Source organism: Erinaceus europaeus, chromosome 5 (genome assembly GCF_950295315.1).
Source record: "Erinaceus europaeus chromosome 5, mEriEur2.1, whole genome shotgun sequence".
In the NCBI taxonomy this organism is placed as follows: Eukaryota; Metazoa; Chordata; class Mammalia; order Eulipotyphla; family Erinaceidae; genus Erinaceus; species Erinaceus europaeus.
This window is the reverse complement of record NC_080166.1, coordinates 116,788,121-116,815,769: the sequence shown is the minus strand read 5'-3', so window position 1 is coordinate 116,815,769 and position 27,649 is coordinate 116,788,121. Positions and strand designations below refer to the sequence as shown.

Here is a 27,649-nt window from a genome sequence, read left to right as displayed (position 1 = left end):
AGCACCGCTCTTAAGAGCTGAGGCTGCCAAGAGATGAAATTCCTAGATAAATGGAGCATGACTTAAATTATTTTAAACACAGAACATTAGAGTTAGAGCACTTAATGTAGACTTTCTTGCTCAAAATGAACCCTCTATCAGGACCAGTTTGCTTAACTGACACACTATGCTAATGAGTGCAATTTGAATCTCAAGTTTGTTCTGCCAACAGGTTGCAAATAAATCTGTTACCACTGCTGAAAAGAGTACTCCAAATATCAGTCTTACCGAATGATACGTTGGTGATAAAATCTTGTATAGAAGGCTAGCATGCTCACAGTCACGTAGCTGGTGTGGCGGAGCTACTCGGATTCTAGTGTGACTTCATTTACGGTAAAAAGACGACTTGGATGAACACTGTCTCCGTGGTCCTGTTTTCGTAAGCTTTGGTTTCTGGTATTTATTATTCTAAATTAGTCCATTTGGAGAAAAAAAAATCTCATCTATTAATATAATTCATTCACTGAATGTCACTATGTCTTTTTCCATCATACAGAAAATGATGCAAAACAGTTAATGGAACAGGTTTTCCAAAAAAACAAAAACTACATGGTCTGTGTAAGTGAGAGTTATTTATAAGCATATGATGGTCTTAATTTTCATAAAAATCTCAACTGGAAACATTAATTTTCAAGATAAGGAGTCACAGTTTACATCAAAAGTCACCAGAGGGGCGGGTGCTGGCACACGCACCACAGTGCCAAGGACCTGGTCCCAGGCATGGGGAAGATGCTTCACAAGCAGTGCTACAGGTGTGTGTGTCTGTCTGTCTCTCTTCTTTCCCTTTCAATTCCTCTTTGTTTCTATCCAAAAAAGAAATGAATGTTTTTAAAAGATTAAAGAAAAACGATAACAAGTCTGAAAACACATCAAAACCAGAGTTTTCTGATCATATTTAAAATCATTATGTTCTGCAGTTTTAAACCTTTTATGTAGCAATAGCTGTTAAGGCAAGAACAAACATTTATAGCAGAAGGTTAAAAAAAAAGAAATGGATAATAAGTATTTTCAGTAAATAAACTCCCTTGAACTAGCCAGAATTATATTAAATTGTGCTATATTGTAAATACTATATTTAAGTGAGCCTTTATATTTTTGCTGAAAGTATGTGTGCTACCCACAGAAGAACAGATGAAAGAATGAGCTGATTCACTCAAGATTTCTCCAGATTTGAAGTAAATATCAGGAGTGAATTAGTCTGCACAAGTTTCCCTCTCAGCTTTGCACTAAACATTTTCTGGAACTTCCTAATCAATGTGTTCAACATCTTACAGCAGTGTGTGCATTTCAACCACGTAAGTTTAAAAAGATTTGGATTTAACATTAGGAAAATTAGGACTGGAGAAACAGGATAATGGTTATGCAGAGGACTTTCATACCTGAGCCTCTGAGGTACCAGGTTCAATTCCTAGCATAACTATAAGCCAATGTTGATCTCTCTTTGTAGCTTTCTCTCTGCACCTCTCTCTCACTAAAAAAAAAGTCTATGAATATTTTAAGTAGGTAAATTAGAGCTAAAACTTGTTAAATGAAAAATGTTTTAATAACTGTACTTTCTACAATTAGAAACCAACAGTGAGACAAAGATATGATTAACTATCATTTACAATTAATGAATTCTGAATTTTTGCATGAAAAGTTTAAGGATTAACTCTGAAAATTATAGAGGTGATTCAATTTTTTAGTCATCTGAATTTATTTCCAAGACTTACTATTCATTGATTTGGTTTTTGTTTGTTTTTTTCATTGCCACCAGGCTTATCACTGGGACTCAGTGCCAGCACTCAAAAATCCACCACTTGGGGCCAGGTGGTGGTGCACCTGGTTAAGCGCACTCATTACAGTACACAAGGACCCAAGTTCAAGCCCCTGGTCCCCACTTGCAGGGAGAAAGCTTCACAAGTGGTGAAACAGGCTGAAGGTATCTTTCTGTCTCTTTCCCTATCGCCCCCCTCAATTTCTCTGTCTCTATCCAATAATAAATAAAAAATAAAAATATTTTTTAAATCCACCACTCCCAGAATCCATTTATTCCCTTTCTCTTTCTATTTTATGTTTGATAGAACAGACAGAAATTGAGAGGAGAGTGCAAGATAGAGAAGGAGAGAGAAAAAAACAAGGAGAGAGAAAGTGACACCTGCAGACCTGCTTTACCACTTGTGAAGAATCCCCCCTGCAAGTGGGGAATAAGGGTTTGAACCTCGGTCTTTGCACATAGTAATATATGTGCTCAGCTAGGTATGCCCAGCCCCCTTGTCAAGATGTTTTAAATTAACATTTCTTCTTTCCCTCCAAATTATGTATATATAATTGCAAATAGACTTATAATAGCCAATTCATGATAGCTATGCACTTAACACATGCTTGGGGTCAGGTGGTGCTACATTACCATGTCAGGAACCAGGTTCAGTCCCCCGGTCCTCATCAGTAGAGGGGAAGCCTCAAAAATGGTGGAGCAGTACTGCAGATGCCTCTCCTCTATGTCTATGTCTCTTTCTCCCTCTCTATCTCTCTCTCCCCACCTATAAGAGAGAAAGGGAGGGAGGGAAGAAGAGAAAAAAAGTGAAAGAGAGAGGGGAGAGAGAAAGTCGGAGGGTAACTTGGGAACAGTGCAGTTGTGTTGGCACCGAGCTCCAGAGAGAACTCTGGTGACAAAAATAAATAGATAAATAAATAAGGCAAATTAACTTAAAGTTTCAGAACTAGGTACTAACATCCATTATGTTGGTAGCAAAACATTATGTACGAAAAACTGATCACCTTTTTTAAGAGAAGGGAGGTAATGGCTAGCAAAGAGGAAAAACGTGAAATGAAAGAAAAAAATCTTGAAACATTTCCTCTAATTTCTTTATTCTCTTTGTTGCTTTCTGTTTGGGTTTGAAATTCCATCTGAGAACACATCCAAATGTATCTGGAAAAAGTCTTGGGAAATTTAAATGACTTCTTAAAAGAGGAAAGAATTACATTATACAGTAAATTAAATGTTTCCTATTCCTTATTTTGTCTGAATGCTCATGTTGCCAAAGCTTGGAATGGAAGATAAAACAATGAAAACTCTTATGATATGTGATGACAATAGTCATCCCAGTAAAGTTTTCCCCAAAAAGTTGTCAAGACACAATTAATGACAATGTAAAGGATAATCTGTACCAATCAGTTGCAGAAGCTTTTGTCCAAATCAAAATTACACACTATTCCATCTGTCCACACAGACGTTTCTTAGTCAGTAAAACATATACTCTGACACTGAAATTCCACAAGAGAAATCTTTACATCAAGATCAGCTGAATTCTACAATCAAAAAGTCCTTGCTTTTTACATTCATTTGCACCAACTATAGTGTTTTAAAAGCCAAATCAGGTTGTAAGAATTAAGTTATAATTAACGTTTTCTAATAGATGTCCAACACAGAATTGAATGTAAGAATAAAGTTATTTACCTTGGAAAGGAAATAAGAGTAGAGAGGAAGCAAATGAAGCATAAATATTGTATAAAGACTGTGTAGTGTAAAACCACTAAATATAAAGGCATGTATTTTAAGTATTACTATCTTTCTGTATGTCACTGGAAACCACTGAAGTTCATTAGAATAAATGTATATGTTTGTGTATTTGCCTGTAGTAACTTTTCATCTCTTGCTTATGGCATGAAAAACACACATACAGCTTCAGCATCTACTAAGTGTAAATCTACACCCCTTCATACTTAAGTATTTCTGTACATGATTGCATTTAAATAGGAGCAAAATGTACTATGTGTTTTAAGGGAGAAAATGTAAGTAGTTCAAAATATTTATCTAATATTACTAATGTATCTATAGACTACGGTGAATTAATGACCAAATGCATCTGTTGATTTAAAATAACACAAAACTAAAAAAAAATGGGAGAACAACAACAACAAAAAGATCATTTGTAATGACAAAAGACCGTCTCCCCACATGCCAGTAAAGATCTAGCTGTGAGCATGCTCAGACACATGGGAGGCACCGAAGTTACTATATCAGAACTCCTTCTGCGGTTTGAAGACAGGTCTAATAAGTCAATTGCTGTAAACCTATTGTTTTTTTTTTCTGGTATTAAGCATCTCTTCAGCCTCAGACTGATTGCAATGCTTCTTCTACTTCATTTTGTCATTCTGATAGATGTCAAAGGTAAGATTGCTGCTTTCTTGCTTAAATGAGTGCAATTTGAAAAGAATCTAGTGTTTCTGATTAGTTTCATCATATTTATGACGGGCTCGTTATATTCATACTGCATTATCATTATTACGGATTGCTTACAATTCTTCCATCTCTAGCAATTTTTGAGTGTAACAAAATTTTAATTTAGAAATTTGCCTTCATAAGCTATTAAAATGTAGATTAAACTTATTTGAAAATACTGTCTGATATGTCAAGTATAATGGATAAACATGTTTAGTGTTTGTAATAAATGTATAACAAAGTTTTAATTGCTGTCTTATAAATTTTTGACCTGTTGAAAGCTATTCATAGCATTTATGAATTATTAGTTACTGTAGTTTGATGCTAACATAGCTAAACTGGGGACTGCAGAACCACAGAGAAGTCTAAAACTCAGTAGCAATCCTTATGAGCAGATTCATCTAAAATAAAGTCACTAAAATGTACAAAACTATACCTATTTAGATAATCTATCTTTGATAGTAAGACATGTTTATATAGGTCAAATTAATCAGTTTTAACTTAGTGGCATTTTTATAGCAAAGTCAAAAACCTAATCTTCTTTCAGTTTTAAAGAAAAAGACTTGTTCATGTCTTGTTAAAATGTACATTTGTAAATAATCTATTCAATGCTAGATCAGTTTATTATTATTCAAAAATGTGTTTGAGGTCACAGTCTTTCTTAAATATTTTTGATAAACCTCTTGGAACAAGAGTTAAAATTTGAATTTGTTCTTTTTTTCTGAGAAAATTCATTTTAGGTTTTTAAAATCTGCAAATTCATTAAGTCAACTCAGCTGTATATATTTAGTCTTGAAATAAAATACAGTAACTATAATCGATTACTTAGAAACTAATAAATTTTAAAAAGGCATTTGTATCTTTGTTTGAATTTGAAAAAATAATAAATTTTATGTTTCAGATTACTTTTACCAATTGTTCTAATAGCGTGATTTTTATCTTAATGTTACTTAACATGAAAAGCTAAGTGTTACATAAGGAAAAGCAACATATGGGGTCATTTTATATGAAATATAGCTGTAGAATTCAGTCTGTTGTCGTAGACCTTCTCTCAGAAGTTTATGTTCTATGCACACTTATATGATTTAATTTTAGCTGATTCTTAAGGGTAGAAAGTTTAAATGTGGTTCTGTGATCCAACCTATTTTATGGAGGTCATGTGTGCCCATAAAAAAAATTCTCTAAAGTACAGGAATGTAACTGTAATTAACACATTTTACTATAATACTGCCTTTATTTGTAGTTCATCTGATTGGTTTAGCTAAGGGCAGTAAAATCTTTGTGAGACTGTAAACATCTACCATTTAAAATAATGTTTTAAGATTTAGCATAAAATAATTAGTTTAAGAAAAGGAAAGAATTTTTAAAATAATTTTATTTTTAATTTTTAAGTAAATGGTAACTACCTGGAATTTTCTTTCTAACTTTACATTCCTTTCAGAATGTTAACTCAGATCTTTACAAATCTTTAGGATTAGTTATCATCGAAGTAAGACATGTTAAACAATGCTCTGATATCTTACTCCTAGTTACAAATATATTCATTTGCTATATGGTCAGCAAATTTTTTCACAAGGAAAGGTTACAGATAAAGCAGTAAACTTACACTAAACAGAAAAAGTCATACAGATTTAAGAGGAAAGATAGCTTTTCAACTTCATTAAGTGTGATTATAAATTCTGAGGCCAGAACTAAGTAAAAGCTAGAAATTCTGATTGTCTCTTTTGACTGAGCTCACATTTGAGTGATCAATCAATGACTGATATTGACTATCTTAAGCTCCAGACATTAGTTGGTAAGTTAACATATTTTTTTATCATTTAAAATATGTCAACATATCTTACCATGTGTTTATTTACTGGGTATCCTTGTTAACCAATCACAAGTCACCACCCCTGAACATACACAAGTTTGTACATAGGCTAATTATGGGTAATATTATAATCTATAAGAATAAATAGATATGGAAAATTAAAAAGCATGAAGTAATGAGAATGCTACCTGGTAACTATCAAGTGCTTTTGATTCAAAGTATTTGTTCATCTCTGAAAAATGCAGTCATTTTCAGTGAGCAGAGTTTGAAGTACCTTTGAAATGAGCAATATTCGAGTGCCCCCTGGTGGACAAATTCAAATTTTAATTTGGGATTATCTCCAAGTAATGTCAATTCAACTTGGTCACTGTGACTTGGAAGAAAAAATAGAAAGGTTTCCGACTAAATTTTAATTTCACACAACTGCATCCATGCTGCTGATAGCTGTGAAGATCAATCTTACTGCAGGTCAGTCATACTGAGAGTCTGAAACAGCCCCACTAATGAAAAGGAAATTCACCTGCTTGAAGGCTGACTGGAGCCTGCTGGGAGGGAGGAGAGAAATATCAAAAGCCCAGAAATGGAAGCTTTTTAAGATCAGTCATATTAAAGTCATTTAAGCTTTTAAGATCAGTCATATTAAAGCTTTAAGATCAGTCATATCAGTCAATTTATTCATATTAAATAAATGAATAAACATCTTACAACAGATGTTTATTCATTTATTTATCTAACTGTAAATAAGTAAGATCACATATAGCAAGAGACGCAAGGACTCCCAACTGACGAGATCTGAATTTTAAACAACAAAATTAAGACGCTTCTTTGAATAAGTTGATATTGGAAAATGGCATTTTCCCTAGAAAGTTGGAGCCTAAATAAAATTCAATGAGCTAGAACAATTTCAGTGTCCCTAATGATGAACATACTGGTTTGTTTGTTTGTTTGGTTGGTTGGTTGGTTGGTTGACTGGCTGGCTGTTTTTAGTTGGTTTGGGTTTTTGTCATTCCTGGGGCTTGATGTTCTGGGTTGATTTTGGGTTTTTTTCAGAGAGTGCAACTGGCAGACAGACAGACCAGACAGGCAAAAAGACAGACAGGTAGACAACACTGCACCCAAGTTTCCAGCAATATGGTAGGGACAGGGCTCAAACCTGGGTAATGCACATAAGAAAGCAGGTATACTATACACTATCCTGGTGAGCTACTTTGCCAGTCCATGACAGAGTTTTTAGGATGTGTGTGTGTGTGTGTGTGTGTGTGTGTGTGTGTGTGTGTGTGTGTGTACACAAAAATGGTTTATTTGCTTGGTAAATAAACTAACATCCACAAGACAAAAAATACTTATTGTAAATGTTTATTGTAAAAAAATGTTTATTGTAAATTTCAACATTGTTATAAAATGTTCGTGTAGTAAACAGATTTTTGAATGGGATATGACTTTAGAAAGAAGCTGTAATTGAATGATTAACTTTATTACAATTTACTGAGGCATTTATTACTAGGATATTAAAAATCCTTTGTATTACTTTGTACAGGGCTCTTGTTTTGTTCCATTCCTACCTTCCATTCCTAGTGTTTTCATTTCCCTTGTTCTGGCTTCTGATTCTGCCCCTCTCCATTTCCCCCATTTCAGCTCAGTTTAGCTTCCCAATATATGGATATGCTCTTCTTCTCCCCTGTCCACACAATGTCTTAGCTGCCTGCCTGAGTTCTCTTCCCACCGTTTCTACAAATCAACGTTTGATTGTGGTCCAAGTTTTCAGATCTTTGAAACATTCCTATCTTGTCTTGTGACTCTGCTTTTTCAATTCTCCTGCTCTCTGAGCCCTTCTACTCTCCAGTTCAGACTCCATCCACCCCGCATCCAGGCTCTCTAACACCCAGGCTTGTTTCAAACTCATTATCATCACCTGCCTTTTCATTGTCACCTAGGAGAGTATCTAGCCCTCAACTTGCTCCTCCTCAAGTCCTCTTTATCTCTAGTCACCTTCTCTTTGCTAAGTTCCTTCTCTAGTCCTCAGGCACTGTCGTTCCTTTCTCCTCCACTTCCTTTCTATTATTTGGTTTTGTCATGGTATCTCCAGACCTGGTCATTTGTCACCACTTATTTTGCTCAGATTGTTATAATACATGGCCAAAATGAACAAATATATTTTATCTGTAGTTATAATTTCAATACTGGAAGCCAGGTGGTGGCACACTTGGTTAAGTGCTCACATTACAGTGTTCAAAGACCTGGGTTTGAGCCTTGGCCCCCACCTGCAGGAGGAAAGCTTGATGAGTGGTGAAGCCGGGCTGTATCTCTCTCTCTCCCTCACACACACACTCTCTCTCTCCTAACCCCTCTCTCTGCTCTATCCAATAATACATAAATAAATAAAATAATCATTTCAACACTAATTTCCTCTCATAATTTGGTACACGGAAATTTATCTACAATTTCAGAGAAGACTCTGAAAACAAAATACGGGACTTCTTTGTTCACCAAATCTGATCAGAAATATCCAGAGGCTTTTCAGCATCTATATTTACATACTTACTGCAAAATCTCAAGCTTTGTGCTATAGATACATATTAATCTATTAGACTGTGGAAATCTGACCAAGAAGTAGCAAGGAATACTATGTAATTTATAGCATCTGCACGATATTAGCTATCTAAAAGAAATCAAATTATTTTACTTTCCCTTTTATTGCCCTTTTTTGTTGTTGCAGTTATTATTGTTGTTGTTATTGATGTCATCATTGTTGAATAGGACAGAGAGAAATGGAGAGAGGAGGGGAAGACAGAGAGGGGGAGAGAAAGATAGACACCTGCAGACCTGCTTCACTGCCTATGAAGTGACTCCCCTGCAGTTGGGTAGCCGGCAAATTATAAATTCTAAGATGCATCTCCCAACAGAGTTTCAGCAAGGCATTCTGTACTTGTACTGGCTGCCCAATGAAGGTCTCCGTTAATAGAATAAGTGTTTGATGATGGAAACATAATTTTAACTTGCTCTCCCTTTCTATGATCCATTTCCTTTTTATTCCAGTAATTCAATTGTATCTACATATGTCTGTACTGGTTTTATAAATTTTCATTTTTATTTCATCATTCATTCAATTATTTCTCTGAGAATTTTAATCATATGAATCTTCACCAATTTTCTTTTTTCTAAGACTTATTTATCAGCTAGTGCCCTAGGTGAAAAGCCTCCCGCATTTTCTCGAACTTAAATATTTTCAAGAAATTGGAGTGTTTGCTCTTCATACTTTTCTGAGTGCTCTCCTAAGAGCCTAAACAGAACCCAGGATGCACTCAGATCTGAGGTAGAAGTTCTATCTCAGTGATGTTACTTGTGGGTGACCCCATTCCAACTCAATCCCAATCTGTGGAAGTAGCACTGCGGCTTCCCTGCTGACCGCTGAGCGAGCGGTAATACTCCAATGCAGAGCTGCTTCAGCGTCAGGAACAATCATGGGCTCACTGCCTTCACAGATTTCATGGAAGCCTGCTGATCAGGTTCTGATCAGGCTGTGTTCAGCTCTTTTCTCAAAAAGGCATCAAACTAAGCTTGAATTGCCCTTTGGTCCTGGCTCCCTGACACCAAGTGGGTTTAACTCTCACCGATGTTTTTCTCTTCTTAAGCTCTGTGGAGAGTACATCCTTCTGTGAACTGAATGTTTTCATGAAAAAAACAAACAAACAAACAAAAACAAGTTCTACCTTTTCTGTGTCTATGGGGGGAAACATTCTGTGGGTGGCATACTTAAGATTTTCTTGTGATGGTCCATCATTTGAAACAAAGGTGAATTTTTACTCCTCAACATTTGCTTTTATCAGAGTTTGGACCTAGGAGGGCATACACACTAGAGACTTGGGAGTCAGGAAGTAAAGTTCTACAGAAATGGCAGAGACTGAAATAGGAGAGATAGCAGAGTGGTGGGGTTGTAGTTACTGAACAGAGCTGGATTCAAGTCACAGCCTGGCCCTGCCTTCCAGCTTCTAGCATTACCTCATCACCTTTCAAGTCGCAGGCACAAAGTTAGTATTCACTGGGAATGTCAAAGAACCATCACAAGTGGTCCTTAGAAATAAAATATTTTTTAAAATATTTTTTATTTATTTATTCCCTTTTGTTGCCCTTGTTGTTTTATTGTTGTAGATACTATTGTTGTTGTCGTTGTTGGATAGGACAGAGAGAAATGGAGAGAGGAGGGGAAGACAGAGAGGAGGAGAGAAAGATAGACACCTGCAGACCTGCTTCACCGCCTATGAAGCGACTCCCCTGCAGGTGGGGAGCCGGGGTTCGAACCGGGATCCTTATGCTGGTCCTTGTGCTTTGTGCCACCTGCGCTTAACCCGCTGCGCTACAGCCTGACTCCCAGAAATAAAATATTTTTTAAAGAACCAGATTCTTGGGCACTAATTTCTGCATTTTCAATAGGTCTAAAGTGGGGTGCATACTGAAGCTCCCCAAGTAATCTAATAAGCCTGGCATAAAGGTTCACAGTCTAAAAGCATGGCTACTGCAGGTAGCACAGGAAAATGCAAGAAGGTTTTACCTCTTAAAAAATGCTAATTCCTTGTTATACTCTTGGTGTAGCCCAGGTTTGCTAATTGGATTCACCTGGACTCCTGTCTGTGTGTGTGTGTGTGTGTGTGTGTGTGTGTGTGTGTGTGTGTGTGTGTGTGTTAAAGAAACAGACTGGAGTGGTCTAGGAGGTGGCACAGTGGATAAAGGATTGGACTTTCAAGCATGAGGTCCTTAGTTCCATCCCCGGCAGCACATGTCCACTCACTCTCTCTCTCTCTCTCTCTCTTTTCCTAACTCTCTCATTAATAAATAAATAAAATACTAAAAAAAGAAAAAAGAAACAGTTGGACCTACAGTGTGTAAACAGTAAACAGTTTCATAATGCAAAATACAAGTCAAAAAAGTGTAATTAATATGCAAGTTTGGCACTAAAGTATCCAGATGCTAATTATCACTCCTTTCTTAAGAAATACGCTCATAATGTCTCCTTGCTTAAATAAAAAAAGAAAGAAAAGAAAGAAAGAAGCTCATAACACAAATGGTCAGAAAGAATCTTCTGACTTGGAGGAAGAACCTTTTTCTTATTCGTCACCTGGTTTTCATTATGTATGTCTTTGTTCAATTGCAGTCAGCAATCTAGTCATTTGCCTGCAGGAAGATGAGTGTAGATTTGGAGGTTCCTGTCCCCCTTTCCTCTCTTTCCTAGTCTCCTCCTCTGAGACTTCTTGTTTCAACTACATAGACTAAAAAATAACAAGCCTATTATAACAAGTATTTCTCCTCTTAATCTCCTCTGCAATTCTACAAAAATATATATATAAAAAATTCAAGGGTGGAGGGTAGACAGCATAATGGTTATGAAAAGAGACTCTCGTGCCCGAGGCTCCAAAGTCCCAGGTTCAATTCCCCGCACCACCATAAGCAGAGCTGAGCAGTGCTCTGGTAAAAAAAAAAAAAATCAAGAGATACCTATTATCTCCCATTCTGTATTTAAGGGCATGTATTCCCTCAAAATCCTCAAACTCTGTGAGTCTAAGATAAGAAAGTACTTATGTAAACATACTTTCAAGTAGAAACTATACTAACTTGTTCTGAGTACTACTGACAAATTCTGTTCTGTTCTTTTATGATTCTTGCCCATGTCCTACTTTAAAGTGCAGCTCTAAACCCACTGGCAATGGCAAACTAAGCAAGAAAGAAGCAAATGGACTAAGTCAAATTAAGAAGTTTTTTTATACATCCAAAGAAACTGCCACAAAATAAAATGCAACCTAACAAGTAGAAGATTTTTCATATCACTTATCTTCAGGGGGTTGCTATCTAAATCATAAAAGGAAATCATACAACTCAACAACAAAAATTGCAAACCCAATATAAAAGTGGACAAAAGTCTGAATAGACACAAAGAACACATACAGATGGTCCACAGACATATGAAAATGTTCGATCTCACTTCTTTTTAGAGGAGTAAATTAAAACCATAACATCATAATGACATCAGCAAGAATGGACTGCATCAAAATGATTAAAATCAAATGTTGGCAAGAAAGTGGAGAAAATAAAATTCCAGTAGGTATGCAGACCATGTCATTATGGAAATGCCTCTGTGGAAAACAGTATGGAGGGGAGAAAAAAAAAAAAAGAAAAACTACCAGATGGTTTTGTTCATATATAGAATATAGGTGACAAAAATTAACGAGCATGCATAATATAAATGATAACCAAACTCTTTCTTGGACTTAGTGAAAATGAGATGGGAGGAGGCAGAGGGGAGTCCAGATCTTTGATGCAGAGTGTGGTGACTTATATACACCATGTGCAGTGTGAAATTATAGCCCTGAAATCTTAGAATTTTGTAAACTATTGTTAAATAGATAATAACAACAGAGAAAGAAAGAGAATTTGGAAATACCCTTGTGCAATGCCACCCCAAACATATATCCAAAGGACATAAAAAGTCTAATTGAGGGATATATGTACATTTCTGTTACATGGCACAGGACCTATGGCAGTGAGTGTAGTAAGTTGTACACACACACATATAGGTAGGTATGAAATTATATTCTTTATAATATTATTAATCATTTTAAATATTTAAATGCTAAATTAGTAACATTAAAAATCAAATACTCTAATAACTAAAACTAGAATGATCTACTTAGAAAAATAAATTGTTCTCTCTAAGAACACAAGGTTTGGGAAATACTGTCCCTTTCTTTCTTTTTTTCTTTCTTTCTTTTTTTCTTTCTTTTTTCTGTTATATTGTAAACAGCAAGAGTTTTACAATGCGAAGAGCATGAGGAAATTTCCTGTAATTTAATCTGATTCCCAGGCATATCGAGTAAAGCAGAAAAAGTCAATGTAGTGGGCCGGGCAGTGGTGCACTCAGCTGAGTACACACACACGTTACCATGCACAAAACCCGGGTTCAAGCCCCCACTCCTCACCTGCAGGTAGGGTGAAGTAGGTCTCCAGGTGACTATCTTTCTCTCTTCCTCTCTATTTATCCTCCCCTCACTTTCTCACCTGTCTCAGCTAGTATGAAAGAAAAAGTGCCTTCCAGGAGCAGTGGATTCATAGTGCTGGCACTAAGTTCCAGCAATAATCCTGGTGGCAATAAAAAATAAGTCAATCTAACCAAACTTACCCCAAACTACATAGAGTCCCTCTAAAAATGACAGGTTAGTCATCTCTCCTTATTTTTAAAAGATGAAAGATCTATTTATTTGTTTGTTTGTGAGAGAGAAAGAGAGCCAGAACATCACGCTGGCCGTGAACACAGGACCTCATGCTTGTATGCCAGGCATTCTGCCCACTGCAAAACTTTCCGGACATGCCCCTCTCCTTTTCGTGGTAAACAGGCTCAAGCAAAAATGTCAACATAAAAAACTAAAGCCTTGACACATGGTAAATGAGAAATGCAAACTGATCATAAAGCTTCTCTATAAACCTGCTCACATCTCTCATGCGTACATCCGTGTCTGACTTGTCCGCTAGTGATATGGACTGTCACTGAAGTGCCTCTGTGTTCCCCACGTCCACATACAGGGTGTAGGTAGCTGTAGGCCAATTAGGAAAACAGCACTGTTATCCCTGAAATGTTCACTGGGCTTAGTTTACAATTTGGAGGCATCTGGTAAGTGCTAAAAACCAAACTTTCTAGTCTGTGGGATATCAAAATTAATAGGTGCTCCTTTCAACCATAATTATCTTCAGCACCTACTGCTGATGACACTGTGTTCCCTTTCATAAAGTGGGAGCACAGTGAGCCATGGAGAAAAAAACACACAACAGTTATAACAACATGACATAAATACTACATAGTTATGTGACCAATGTTTTAGGAGAAAAAAAAAAAAGACCAAATTCATATTCTGGACTGGTTTGGGAAAAAATTAGTAAGGTGTTCATGAAAATGATTTCTTGGATTATAGAAAGAGAAAAACTGCCTTTCTCATACAAAGAATAGATCAAGTTGGGGGGCCAGGTGGTGACACACCTGGTTGACGCACATGTTATAGGGCGCAAGGACCCGGGTTCAAGCCCCCAGTCCCCACCCGCAGGAAAAAGCTTCACAAGTGGTGAAGCAGGGCTGCAGGTGTCTCTGTCTCCTCTCTCTATCTCCCCCTTCCTCTCCATTTCTGACTGTCTCTATCAAATAAAGATTTAAAAAAAATTAAAATGTGAATTCATATTTTTAAAAAAGGAATAGATCAAACTAGTGTCTCAATATCTTTTTTCAAAGATATTTATTTATTTTTCTTTTTTAACTATTTTGTTTACTGGATGGCTAGAGACATCGAGAAATCAATAGAGAAGTGGGAGAAAAAGAGGGAAAGAGGCAGAGAGAAACCTGCAGCACCACGTTACTGCTCATGACTTTTCCTCCCTATAGGCGAGGCGGAGAGTGGAGAGTGGGAACTTGAACCTGAACCCTTGCACACTGTATCATCTGTGTTCAACCAGGCGCACCACAACCCAGCTCCGGCCTCATATCACATACCATGAAAATCAGAGCTGCAAGGAATGTTTTCCTGACCTCATATTTAAAGACTATAAATGTAAAAGAGAGATGGTAGACAGCATAGTGGCAAGGCAAAGAGACTCTCATGCCTGAGGCTCCAAAGTCCTAGGTTCAATCCCCTACACCACCATAAGCCAGAGTCAAGCAGCGCTCTGCTTTAAAAAAAAAAAAAAAGTAAAAGAGAATTTTCCAGTGGTTACTCTTTAAAAGCAAAATACTTACTTTCATAAGAAACATGCCAGAGTACTACTCAGCACTGGCATATGGTGATCCACTTGGAAGGCCTCAGGCACTCAGGCCCTGTGCTCTAATGTTAAGCTTTTTCCCAGTCCTCCACTGGTTATTCCTGATCTTAAATTACTTTGTGATTATTTTGCTTGTTCATTTTCTAAACAATATAGTATGCCATTGATGATAACACCACAAGTTTTTCTCATTTTATTTTACAAGGACTTTATTCTTTCTACTTTGGCCCTATGATGAATAATGTTTCTGTGAATATTCTTATCAAAGTCTCTTGGTGCAGGTGTGTATGCATTTCTGTGGGCATACACCTAGAAACAAAATTACTGGCAAGGTTTGCAAAGTTTAAGTTTATCATATAGAAAAAGGCAATCTGTTTTTCATACTACAAGTTCCAAGTAAAATTCCCATCAGCATGTTAGCATGCATCAATTCACACACCAAACAGTGTGTACCTATTATTTTTTTATAATACACTTCTAGTATTAATCTAGAATAAGAGGACATTTTGTATTTCCCTGATCAACAATGAGATTTTTTAAAATATTTGTTTACTGATTTGAGAGAAAGAGGGAGAGAGAGAAACTCCCAGAGCACTACTAAGCCCTACTAAGCCCTAGCTTAGTAGAGACAGAGAGAGAGAGAGAAAGAGAGTATAACCTAGAAGCTCCAGAGCCTTAGGTATGTGTGTGTGTGTGTGTGTGTGTAAAGCTCCAGAGCCTTAGTGTGTGTGTGTGTGTAACCTAGAAGCTCTAGAGCCTTAGGGGTGTGTGTGTGTGTGTGTGTGTGTGTGTGTGTGTGTGTGTGTGTGTAACCTAGAAGCTCCAGAGCCTTAGTTCTGAAAATCTAATGAGATTTCAAACCTTTTCAGATTTGTTTTGTTCTGTTTTTATTCATTATCTATTAAGATATTTTCCATCTTTTCAATTTCTGTTCATCTTTCCTTTATTGTAAGATATCTTTTCTAAAGGCAGACTTCTCACAAACATCTACTCAACAACTTGACTTTATAGTTTTTTAAAACTTTAAAAAAATTTTTTTATATTTTTTTATTTTCTCTTTTGTTGCTGTTTTATTGTTGTTATTATTGTTGTTGTAGTTGTTGATGTTAGATAGGACAGAGAAATGGAGAGAGGAGGGGAAGACAGAAAGGGGGAGAGAAAGAGAGACACCTGCAGACCTGCTTCACTGCTTATGAAGTGACTCCCCTGCAGGTGGGGAGCTGGGGGCTTGACCAGGATCCTTATGCCGGTCCTTAAGCTTTGAACCACATGCGCTTAAACCGCTGCGCTACTGCCCGACTCCCAACTTCATAATTTCTTAAAGATGACATTCTCATTTGACTTTTTAAGAGAATTTCTTTTAGATAATCTAATTGAACTATCTTTTCCTTTATGACTAATTCTTTTGATTTCTGTATTCTCCTTGAAATTTCTATCTCAATGTCATTAAGATTTTTCTCTCAAGATAAATTCTAGATGATCTTACAGTGGAATATAAAGAAATAAGGAAAAGAACAAAATTAAACAAAAACAAACCATTAGTCTCTGACCACAGATCTGGGGCTACTAAACGGGACTGTGGAGCAGACTGATAAGATGGAGGGAGTTCAATGGGCATTGGATGGGTAGGATGGGTGTGGGGGCAGTGGCTCTCTGGTGGTAGGCCTGGTATGCTGAGATATTATGAAGATATGTGAAATTGTACCCCTAGACATGCAGCTTTGTAGGCCGACATCATTTCAATTTAAAAAGAGAAAAGATTTTGTCCTATTATTTTCTTCCAGAAACTACTTTACTTTTTGTATTTCTGTGTTTAGATCTATAATCTGCCGGGTCACATATCAAATGCTTGTATATGTGTCTGTCTTTTTCTCAATTTTCTACTCTTTTCCAACATTTTGTGTGTTTTAACTCTTGACAACAATATCAGACTACTTGAATTATTGTTATTATTATTATTATAAGTCTCACTTTACAGATTACAAATTTTCTTAGTTCTTATTTAAGATTGACTTGGCTGTTCATGTCCTTCTGTATTACCACATAAGCATTAAAATGTCTTGTTCATTTATTTATTGGATAGAGACAACCAGAAATCAAGAGGGGAGGGTGAGGTAGAGAGAGAGGCAGACAGAGAGTGACAGAGAGCACTGCTTCATCACTTTCAAAGCTTTCTCCCCGCAGGGGCGACTGGGTCCTTGTGCATTATTAAGGTGTGTGCTCAACCAGATGCACCACCACACAGCCCTTTTTCTTGTTCATTTCTTCTTTTTTGTATTTTATTTTTTTATTGAACAGAGACAAAGAAAAACCCAAAAGGGAGAGGGGAAATACAGAGAGACACCTGCAGTACTGCTTCATCTCCTGTGAAGCTTCCCTCTCTGCCGGTGGGGGTTGGGGTTTGGACCTGGGTGCTCTACCAGGTGCCCAGACCATCTTGTCCATTGCTACACATCAATATCTGCATACTCTTGGATTTATACTGGAATGGATTTGAACATAGAGATCAATAGGGAGAAAAGTAGCACCTTTGAAATTATTAAGTAAAATATGTTACTTAAAATTATCAATAAAGGTGCCAGGCAGTAGCGCAGCAAGTTAAGTACACATGGTGCAAAGCCCAGGGACCTGTATAAGGATTCCCCGTTCGAGCCCCCGGCTCCCCACATGCAGGGAAGTCGCTTCACAGGTGGTGAAACAGGTCTGCAGGTGTCTATCTTTCTCTCCCCCTCTGTCTTCCTCTCCATTCTTGATTTCTCTATGTCCTACTGAACAACAACAAGGGCAACAAATTGGGGGAAATGGTCTCCAGAAGCAGTGGATTCATGGTGCAGGCATTGAGCCCCAGAGATAACCCGGTAGGCAGGGGGAAAAAAAAATCAATGAAAACATGAAGTCTTCATTTGCTTAGGTCTTTATTATTTCTTTATATTATATATTTTGCAAAAGTATTTTGTGAATCTTTGCTATGTTTATTCTTAAATATACTTGCAATGCTACAGTAAAAGGCATGCTTCTAAAGTATTTCATTCTCTAATTGTTTGTTGCTCCATATAGAGAAAGTTAGGTTGATTTTATAGATGCCTTGTTAACTTACTAAACACATATTTTATTATCCTGGACTTTTATGTTTACAATTTGTCTATTCATGAATACAGTTTTCTTTATTCTCCTCCAATATATCATTGATTTACTTATCACGTTTGCTAAGTCATCTACTCATCCATCACAGTGCTGAATTGATGCAGTAATAGTGAATATTCCCAACCTCAAAATGAAAATTCATCGTGTGACTAAGAAAATAGGTCAGCTGCCCAGTTCAATTCCCAGCGCTGTGTGTTAACATTGTGCTCTGGCTTCTCTCTTCCTCTCATGCCCCCACTTCTGCACTCTCAATCTATTTCTTTCTCTCTCTCTCTACCTCTGCATATATACATATGTGTGTGTGTCTATACATATATATCACATAAAATAAAGTTTTAAATATTAAAAATATTCACCATTAAGTACATTATATACTATTGTAGTTTATAGATATCCTTTATAAAATCAAGTAATTGCTTTCTGTTTTTTTATGTATTTTTCTATGTTTTCCTATGCAAAAATACAGCATGACTTTTCTTTTTTTTTTAAATATTCTTTTTTTATATTTTATTTTTATTTATTTATTCCCTTTTGTTGCCCTTGTTGTTTTATTGTTGTAGTTATTATTGTTGTTGTCGTTGTTGGATAGGACAGAGAGAAATGGAGAGAGGAGGGGAAGACAGAGAGGAGGAGAGAAAGATAGACACCTGCAGACCTGCTTCACCACTTGTGAAGCGACTCCCCTGCAGGTGGGGAGCCGGGGTTCAAACCGGGATCCTTATGCTGGTCCTTGTGCTTTGCGCCACCTGCACTTAACCCGCTGCGCTACAGCCCGACTCCCCAGCATGACTTTTCTGACAAGGCAATATTTTCAGGTTGCAGAAAGTCAAGATCTCATAGTCCTATCTCTAGAGTCCCTTTCGGAAAGTCTGAGACAAGTGACAAACTAGGAGGAAACATTTGTGGGTTACAGAAAAGAGGGCTAAATAATCTCCCTCAAGAATTCTGGTAGCACTGCCAGATTTAGTTTTCTCACACTTAGCTCCAAACACTATGTTCCAGGCCACTGCTGTCAGGAATGAAAGTTTCACTACTCTGTGAGCACAAGTAAGTTACTTCATGTTTTTATAAAGTCAAAGGAATTCTTTTTAAAAGGATTATCTTTTGTTCTGTGAATATCCTCTCTAGCTTTTAATAATAAAACACATTTTTTCTAGTAGAGCAGTATTATAAATATGGTGATTTGTCCTGGTCTGGGAGGTGGAGCAGTGGATAAAGCACTGGACTCACACATGTGGTCCTCAGTTCAATCCCCAGCAGCACATATGCCAGAGTGATGTCTGGTTCTTTCTCTCTCTCCTCCTATCTTTCTCATGAATAAATAAATAAAATATTTTTAAAAAATAAATAAATATGGTGATTTGCAGCTTTAAGTATTCTTACATGGCCAACTAAAATATTAATTACTTTTCTTTTAGATACCTCTAACCCTTTAATTGATTTGATTAGTCTAAGAAATCTCTTACTAATGCATATCACTGGCATTCAGGATATTGACAGAGAATGAACAAGCATTACATTATGGAGATTAGGAGGTGGGTAGAGGAAGAGATGGCTTTAAAGCATATGGAGGAGGTAGTCAGTCAAGGCAATGAGGCATCATTAAACCAAGAGGGAAAAACCTCTGGACCTGGTAACTTTGAATGGTTCTGTATAATGCTGCAAAGAACTAATTATGAAGAAGACAGTACAGAGGAGACAATGGAGTGAGTGGCTTCCCAGACTCACAGCAAAACTGCACAGGAGCAGCCAGAAGGCACTGGGTGGGGCAGGGGAGAAAAGAAAGACTGAGTAATAGCTTTGTGTTTTTAGTAACAAAGAGAATTATTAATGATTCAGGTGGGAAAACTTTCATTGATGTAACTGGCTAAGACTGAATATTGTGGGTTGAGGAAAGAATAAGTGATGAGGAAACACTGATTGTATGATTTTTTATTATTTTCTGAGAAATTTAAACTTGAAAGAAGTGTGTTTTAGTTCAAGTAAGATTGGGTGATTGGTTGTTTGATTAACTGGTTGACTTAGCTGTATGTTTACTTTGAAGAAGGGGGCTGATCAAATAAAGCTAACATTAATAGAAAAACAATCAGCAGAGAAACAGGAAAGAAAGGAAATAATAGGGAGATTATGGGAAGATGGGGGAAAAGGGGATATAGAAAACAGATGGAAGGTTTCCCCATAGGCAGGAAAAAAGACTTTCATCCTTGTTCTCTGCAGAAGAAACATCCAGGGCCTCGAGTAGGTTTGTTTAGCTTCTACATGAATCAACACCAGCAGTCTATGTGAATGGTATCTCAGGCCTGTCTGAGATCTGTTCAGCCTGATCACATTACCCCCTCACCCCCCCAGTTTTGGATGCAGGAGAAATAGCATAAAGTTGTCCAGTTCTGTCTGATGTTACAGAGAAATATCACAATGCTGCATTTTGTGTGAAAAGTAAAACTTTATTTTGTAATACGCACAATCTCAGAATGGGGTATTCCCACACAGCATTCTCCCCTCTTCCTGCCTCATGACTTTTAAAAATCTCCTGGGTGAGATGTAGCTGGAATCACTAATCTCTCCAGATGTTTCTCCCATTGCCCCTTCTGCCAAGGAGAATGGGGGTTGAAGGTTGTAATCTTCCTGATCCTAACTTATCCCTAAGAAATTTAACCCTTTGATTTTAAATTTCACAGGCTAATCTGTAAATTGACAGGAATATAATTTAGGAAAAGGCTAATAAAAGTGCCTTGAGGCAGAACTGCCTAGGAATTAGAGAGGGATAACAAGAGGTAAAGGGGACAAAAGCCTTCTATCCTCTTTATATTTCTCAAACTAAACTACCACTAGGTCCCACCCATTCTCCTTGGTGCTTTCCAGTACCTCAGGAAAGGTGATGATAGGCAGAAGAAAAACAATCCTTGGATAGCAGTCCAGTTCCAGTTGGCTTCAGAAAGTTATCAGATAGCCTTTTAGTAAATCCCTTTGTACAAATATGTCCCAAATGTTGACCACAAGAGATAAGAACCACTACTGAGCAATTTTCTTTTCATGTGCATATCTCCACTCTGCTGTGAATTTGGCAGGGCCCCAAAGAAATTACTAGAGAAGCTATCAACATAGCTCTTATCTAGGCATCCTCCATTTTTATAATCCCCAGGTTTCAATTAAAACGAACTCTTTTCCACTTCCACAGATGGTTGGAAGATTAGACAGCAGAATATGCTTTGTACAGATGGCTACTGATTCCTTTTCTGTATGTGTCAAATACATGGATTCTTAATTATTTTTAATTGTAATAATGACAATGGAGAATGATAAATGAAGAACGGAAAGACTAAACAATATTTATCCTGAGAATAAAAATGTAAGCCCCCAACATCGGAAGGTTTTAAATTATGAAAGGCACTCTTCCTTCAATTTCTCTTTCATTCCCTGATGACCTATTAATTCATTTGTTCATTAAAAAAGTATTGAGCACAATGTAAAGACCAGGGAGGAAGTTAGCACAGGGATTTAGGATACAGAGAACAAAAGCTAGGGGGACAGATGGCACTTTTTTTTTCTTCCACATAAAATTTAAGCCTTAAATTCAGAAAGGTATCATTCTTGGGTAAAAAATAGCCAAGCATAAAAAAGGCGATCAATAGGCTCTGTTTTCCTATGTCAGTCTTTTCCCTGGTCTCTGACCTATACTCACCAGATGAAACCTGATTTCCTTCTAGGAAATAAACTTGATCCCTTGCCTGTGACAGTAGATTGCTGTCTCCTTCTCTGTATATCTGTCATGAGTGAGATGGGTATTTAGTTGGGTCAGCCCTCAAAGAATGTAATTTCTTTAAAAATCTTGTTTGTTTTCGTTCACTTTATTGGAAGGATGTGGTTAATGGATTATAGTACAATTACAGTACAGTGGCTGACACACAGGTACAATTTTTCATCTGCCATGATAGGTGTTTGCAAAACCTTCTCACCCTGAACTTGGGTCCCTTGCCATCATCATATGTAGTTCCACACTAGAACCCAACCCCCCGCCCCCCGTGCCTTTTTCTCCTTTTCTTTCCCCCAGAATTCCCTGCTTTGATGCAATACACCAAACCTACCAATAGTGAAGGTTTTAAAAAGAAATGAAGAATGAATTAATTAATATAAGGTTATCTCCATGACAAGCCCCACAAGGAACCACAGCATACCACTTTCAAAATATATTACACAGTTTCAGCTTTCATTTCTCAAAGCTATCTTTAATTAAACATTTATTTCTTCACCTCTTCTAGATCATTAAAAAATATTAGGAAGTTGAGAGGACATTTTTACTGCTTAATTATCATCTACAATTCCCCTTCAACTTTCAAAGGAGATTTGAGACTGCTGAAAATAGAAACCATATATGACATACAGCTTTTAAACCAGAATAACACGAGGAAGTACTGAGACACTTTCTTTTAGTCCCTGTTATTTCCTTTATAGAAGTCACATAAAAAATGAAGTGCAAAACTCTTACAGCTTCCTTCTTAAAGGCCTATTTTCACACTTCTGTTGAAATTGTCCACATGCCAACGTTACTGGAGATTTTACCATAAGAAAGCACTCTCTAGTATTTCACATGCATCAGACTATCTTGTCTCAAAACACATCCAAAGAGGGCATATTATCAACAAAACCTTTTTTTTTTCCTTCTCTTTCTCAAATAGAAAGAGCAAGACAAAAAAGCAGAAAGAAAGAGAGAGACCAAGACCACAGCCTCTGAAGTCAAGTGGTGGCTCACTTCTCACCTGGTAGAACACAGATATTGCCACATAGGAGAATCCAGATTCAAGCCCCTGGTCTCCATCTGCAGGGGGAAATACTTCACAAGAGATGAAGCAGTGCTGCAAGTGTCTTTCTTTTTCTCTTCCCCTTCCTCTTTCTCTCTCTATTTCTTTTTTTTTTAAATTTTTTATTTAAGAAAGGATTAGTGAACAAAAGCATAAGGTAGGAGGGGTACAACTCCACACAATTCCCAACGCCCAATCCCCATAACCCACCCCCTCCCATGGTAGCTTTCCCATTCTCTATCCCTCTGGGAGCATGGACCCAGGGTCGTTGAGGGTTGCAGAAGGTAGAAGGTCTGGCTTCTGTAATTGCTTCCCTGCTGAACATGGGCGTTGACTGGTCGGTCCATACCCCCGGTCTGCCTCTCTCTTTCCCTAGTAGGGTGTGACTCTGGGGAAGCTGAGCTCCAGGACACATTGATGGGGTCTTCAATCCAGGGAAGCCTAGCCAGCCTCCTGGTGGCATCTGGAACCTGGTGATTGAAAAGAGAGTTAACATATGAAGCCAAACAATTTGTTGAGCAATCATGGATCCCAAGCTTGGAATAGTGGAGAGGAAGTGTTAGGGAGGTACTCACTGCAAACTCTAGTGTAGTCCTGCTTTCAGGTATATATTTTGCAGTAGTTTATGGATATGTGTGCACATAAGCTCTCTCTCACAGAAACTGGTGTATATCTAGGTTATGGGACTTTGTTAGAAAGTGAACTACCTGAGATGAAATTAGAGTGTACTATTAAAGGAAAGGTCTCACCCGAGTAATGAAGCTGAAGGGTTGTCATTCCACACGTGAAGTCTCTGGATCTTTTTAATATATAGGCTGTGTATTTGATATGCGGACTCTCTCAAAAGCCTAGACCAAGTAGATTAGAAGCTTCCAATAGCACAGCTATATACAAGATACTGGGTACTGTCCAGCAAACCATAACAAAGGGACTTTTCAAAGTTAACCCAATTAACAAATAATGTGATGATAACATTAACTATCGATTGTCTTTTGGAACCCTAAGACAGCAGGAACCTCACATCTCCACTATAGAGCCCCTACTTCCCCCAGTCCTGGAACCCTTGGATAGGGCCCACTTTCCCGTATGCGTCTCCCAATCTCTCTCTATTTCTGTCTCTCACTCTGTAAAAAATAAAATGCTGGGGATAGTGGACTCATTCAGGCACCAAACACCAGCTGTAACGCCTGTGGCAAAAAGAAAGAAAGACAGTGGAGCCAGGCTGTGGTGTGGTTGAGCACATGTTCTAGGACTCAGGTTCGAGCCCCGGGCCCCCACCTACAGGAAAGCTTTGCAAGTGGTGAAGCAGGGATTCAGGTCTCTGTCTCTCTCTCTGTCTCTCTGCCTCCCCCCTCTCTTTCTCTCTCTCTTTTTCTCCCTCTCTCCCTCCCTCCCTCCTTCCTCTCAATTTCTGGTTGTCTCTATCCAATAAATAAAGATGATAAAAAATTTCTAAAAGGAGAGCTAGAGGGAGAGAGAGATCAGAGAAACAAAGAGAGAGAAAAGAAGCCATTGCCCCAAGCTGTCTTCAGTGCAGTGAGGGCCATGCGTAATCCTGGGCTGAGCACATGGCAAAGTAGCATGCTGTCTTAAGTAAGCTAAACACTTCTTTTTTTTTCTTGACTTTGTTTTTCTATGTTTATTGCCACCAGGGTTATGGCTGAGGCTTGGTGTCTATCTACATGATGAATCCAATGCTCCCAGCGGTTATTTTTTCCTTTTTTAAAGTTGTTTTAATTAGTGATTTAATACTGATTTACAAAATTATAAGATATTAGGTATAGGGGTATAATGCCAGAGCATTCCCACCACCAGAGTTCCGTGTCCAATCCCTTCCACTGGAACCTGCAGTAGATCTCCCTAGGTCACAGATATGGGTTGACTTTCTATAACTATCTATATCTATATATCTGTATTTCTGCCCTTTTTCTTTTTTATTAGCTATTTAATATTTATTTACAAAACTATGAGATAACAAGGATATAATTCCACACAGTTCCCACCACCAGAGTTCTGCATCCTCATTCCCTCCATTGGAAACTGCAGTAGTTCTCCCAAGGTCACAGATATGGGTTGACTATTATTTCTATAACTATCTATATTTTTATATATTGCCCATTTTTCCTACAGTCCTGCCCTCCCCTGCCCTCTATGCCAGACTTATACCCATTACTACTTCCAAGTGTCCTTCCTTTTTAACTCTTCTCTCTCTGGGTCTTGATGGAGGTGGAGTTCAGGCCCTCTGGTCATCTTCCCCTAACATTTCTCCCCCTCTGGGAATATGAGCCAAAGATCTTTACGGGGTGCAGAAGGTGGGAGTTCTGGCTTCTGTAATTGCTTCTCTGCTGGACATGGGCACTGGCAGGTCGATCCTAATCTCCTGGCTTCTGTAACTGCTTCTCTGCTGGACATGGGCACTGGCAGGTCGATCCTAATCTCCCTAGTGGGGTAGCTTTTGCCCATTTTTTTAAAGGTCCTGCCTTCTCTTCCTTTCTAAGTCACACCTATTACTACTTCTGAGTGTTATTTTTTTCCTCTGCTCACTCAGATAAAAGAAACAGTGCCTGGCTTCCTACTCTGGTGCCCCCCCTTTTTTAATAAGATAGAGAGAAATTGAAAGTGGAGAAGGGGATAGAGAAGGATAGAGAAAGATAAACACCTGCAGACCTGCTATACCACTCATGAAGCACATCCCTGCAGATGGGGTAGGGTTTGAACCCAGGTCCTTGCTCATGTTTATATGTACATTCAGCCAGGTGTGCACACCTGCATCTGGCCACCACCAGTCCAACACTTAAAAATAATGAGAATGTTAAAGTTTATAACTTATGTAGCTAGTGAATGGAAAAAAGAATATTAATCCAGGTCTGATGGTCCCCAGAGTACATTATTGGTTTTATTTTACTTATTTTCTGTTTGTTATTCATTGGATAGATATAGAAAGAAATCCAGAGGGAAGGTGGAGATAGAGAGGGACAGAGGGAGAAGGAGAGAGAGAGAGAGAGAGACTGACTGACTTCCTCTTATACCACTGCTTCACCACTCATAAAGCTTCTTCCCTGGAGATGGGAACCTGGGGCTTGAATTGGTAACAATTGCACTCACCTGTGTACACCACCAGCAGGCCCCTCCAGACTACACTTACTAACACATTTTTAAATAATGGATCCATCTATCCCACTAGCGCCTTACTAGGTCTTAGTGACTTGTAATTTTTTTCTAGTAAAAAAGATAAGACAAGCAACAGCCAGAGTTATGACAACATAGTAAAAACTACATAGTGGTTCAAGAAATTTGGTGTGTGTATGTGTGTGTGTGTGTGTGTGTGTGTGTCTGCATGCTAAACTGCTATGAAAAATCCACTTCTAACTATGATATACTATTGAAAGAAATTCAAAGCTGCCATACTAAAACACCTTGATTCTCACTCATTCGTGTTCTAAACACAGGAGGACCATTAATCTTCACTCCACAGAAATCTTTACAAGGAAGAAGTTAGGAGATCTAAAAAAAAAAAAAAAATTATGACTCTGCATGCCTCTCCTTGTGTGAACATGCTTAACTGTTCAACCCCCAGAACTACACAGCAGTTTCTGCAAATAGACCTGACTAGCTCTTATGCCTAGTTTCTGAATATAAACAATTCATTACCACAGCAGTAAGAGCAGAGAAAACATGTATTTTAACTTTCTTAGAGCAAAGATCTACTTGGTATAAAAGAATCTGAGGGTCCTCTCCCACTGTGGGGAAAGCCAGCAGATGCAGGTGCAGATTTAGGGACAGTGTGAACTGTCAGTTCACTGTCCTCAAGAGAGAGCCAGATTCTCATACAGTTGCTGGATGTTGAGAGGGTTCACCATGACTAAAGAACTAAAGATAATATAATCAATCTAGTCATTTTCTCTAATCCTATAGCTAAAAGTTCAACGCACACTGGCCATTTACACAGATTTTTAGTGCACTAAACTCAACAACCCCCTTTAACAAGTTGGCCTTATTGGTTAAACAATGAAAGACAGCACACTTCACTTAAAGTGAGGATGGTGACTGATCTGGGGGTGTAACCACCTCAATAAAAGGGTGAATGTCGCTGGAGAGACCAGACATCAACTGAGTATTTCACTAAGAGCCCATATAAAAGTGTTTTAAAGCTCTCAGGCCTTCTTTCCTTATCTTTACATGGAAATAATAATGTCAGTCATACAAAAAAGCTACTAAGATCAAATGATCAGGAAACACATAGTACAAAGTAAGTTCAGTCCTATCTTTCTGCTACATTAAGGGATGAGGAAACATAAGGTAGACAGTGTTCTATCCTACCCTACTGCTACATTAAAAACCATCATACTGGGGGTCGGACAGTGGCACACCCAGTTAAGCACACATAGTATGAAATGCAAGGTTCGAGCCCCCACTCTCCACCTGCAAGGGGAAAGCTTCACAAGCACTGAGGCAGATCTGCAAGTGTCTTTCTCTCCCCCTCTCTACCTCTCCCTCCCCTCTCAATTTCTCTGTCCTATTCAATAAAATGGAAAAACTGGCTACCAGGAGCAGTGGATTTGTAGTGCCAATGCTGAGTCCCAGCATTAACCCTAGGGGCAAAAAAAAATCATACTGAGGCTGGTGGTATTACACTGGGCAGAGCATACAAGTTACAATCAAGACTCAAGGTCCAAGTCCTGACCCACATGAGGAAGCTTCCAGAGCAATAGAAAAGTGCTGCAGGTGTCTCTTTTTCTCTGTCCCTCTCAGTGTTTCCCTTCTTTCTTAATTTGTCTCTATCCAATAAATAAATAATTTTTAAAAGATCGTGTGGAAGTGTCCAATAAGAAAAATATCTATCATACCACCAACCCAAGG

The 27,649-nt window shown here is 37.9% G+C and overlaps 1 protein-coding gene across 1 annotated transcript in view; it reads left to right on the top strand.

Annotated features, from left to right (window-relative positions):
• The first annotated feature begins 4,066 nt into the window (after nucleotides 1–4,066).
• RXFP2 (relaxin family peptide receptor 2) overlaps nucleotides 4,067–27,649 on the top strand; it is a 69,979-nt gene continuing 46,396 nt past the window's right edge. The window contains exon 1 of the mRNA XM_007520292.3: nucleotides 4,067–4,192. Coding sequence (XP_007520354.1) covers nucleotides 4,150–4,192 — 43 coding nt within the window. The 5' untranslated portion in view covers nucleotides 4,067–4,149. The remainder of the gene's footprint in view (nucleotides 4,193–27,649) is intronic.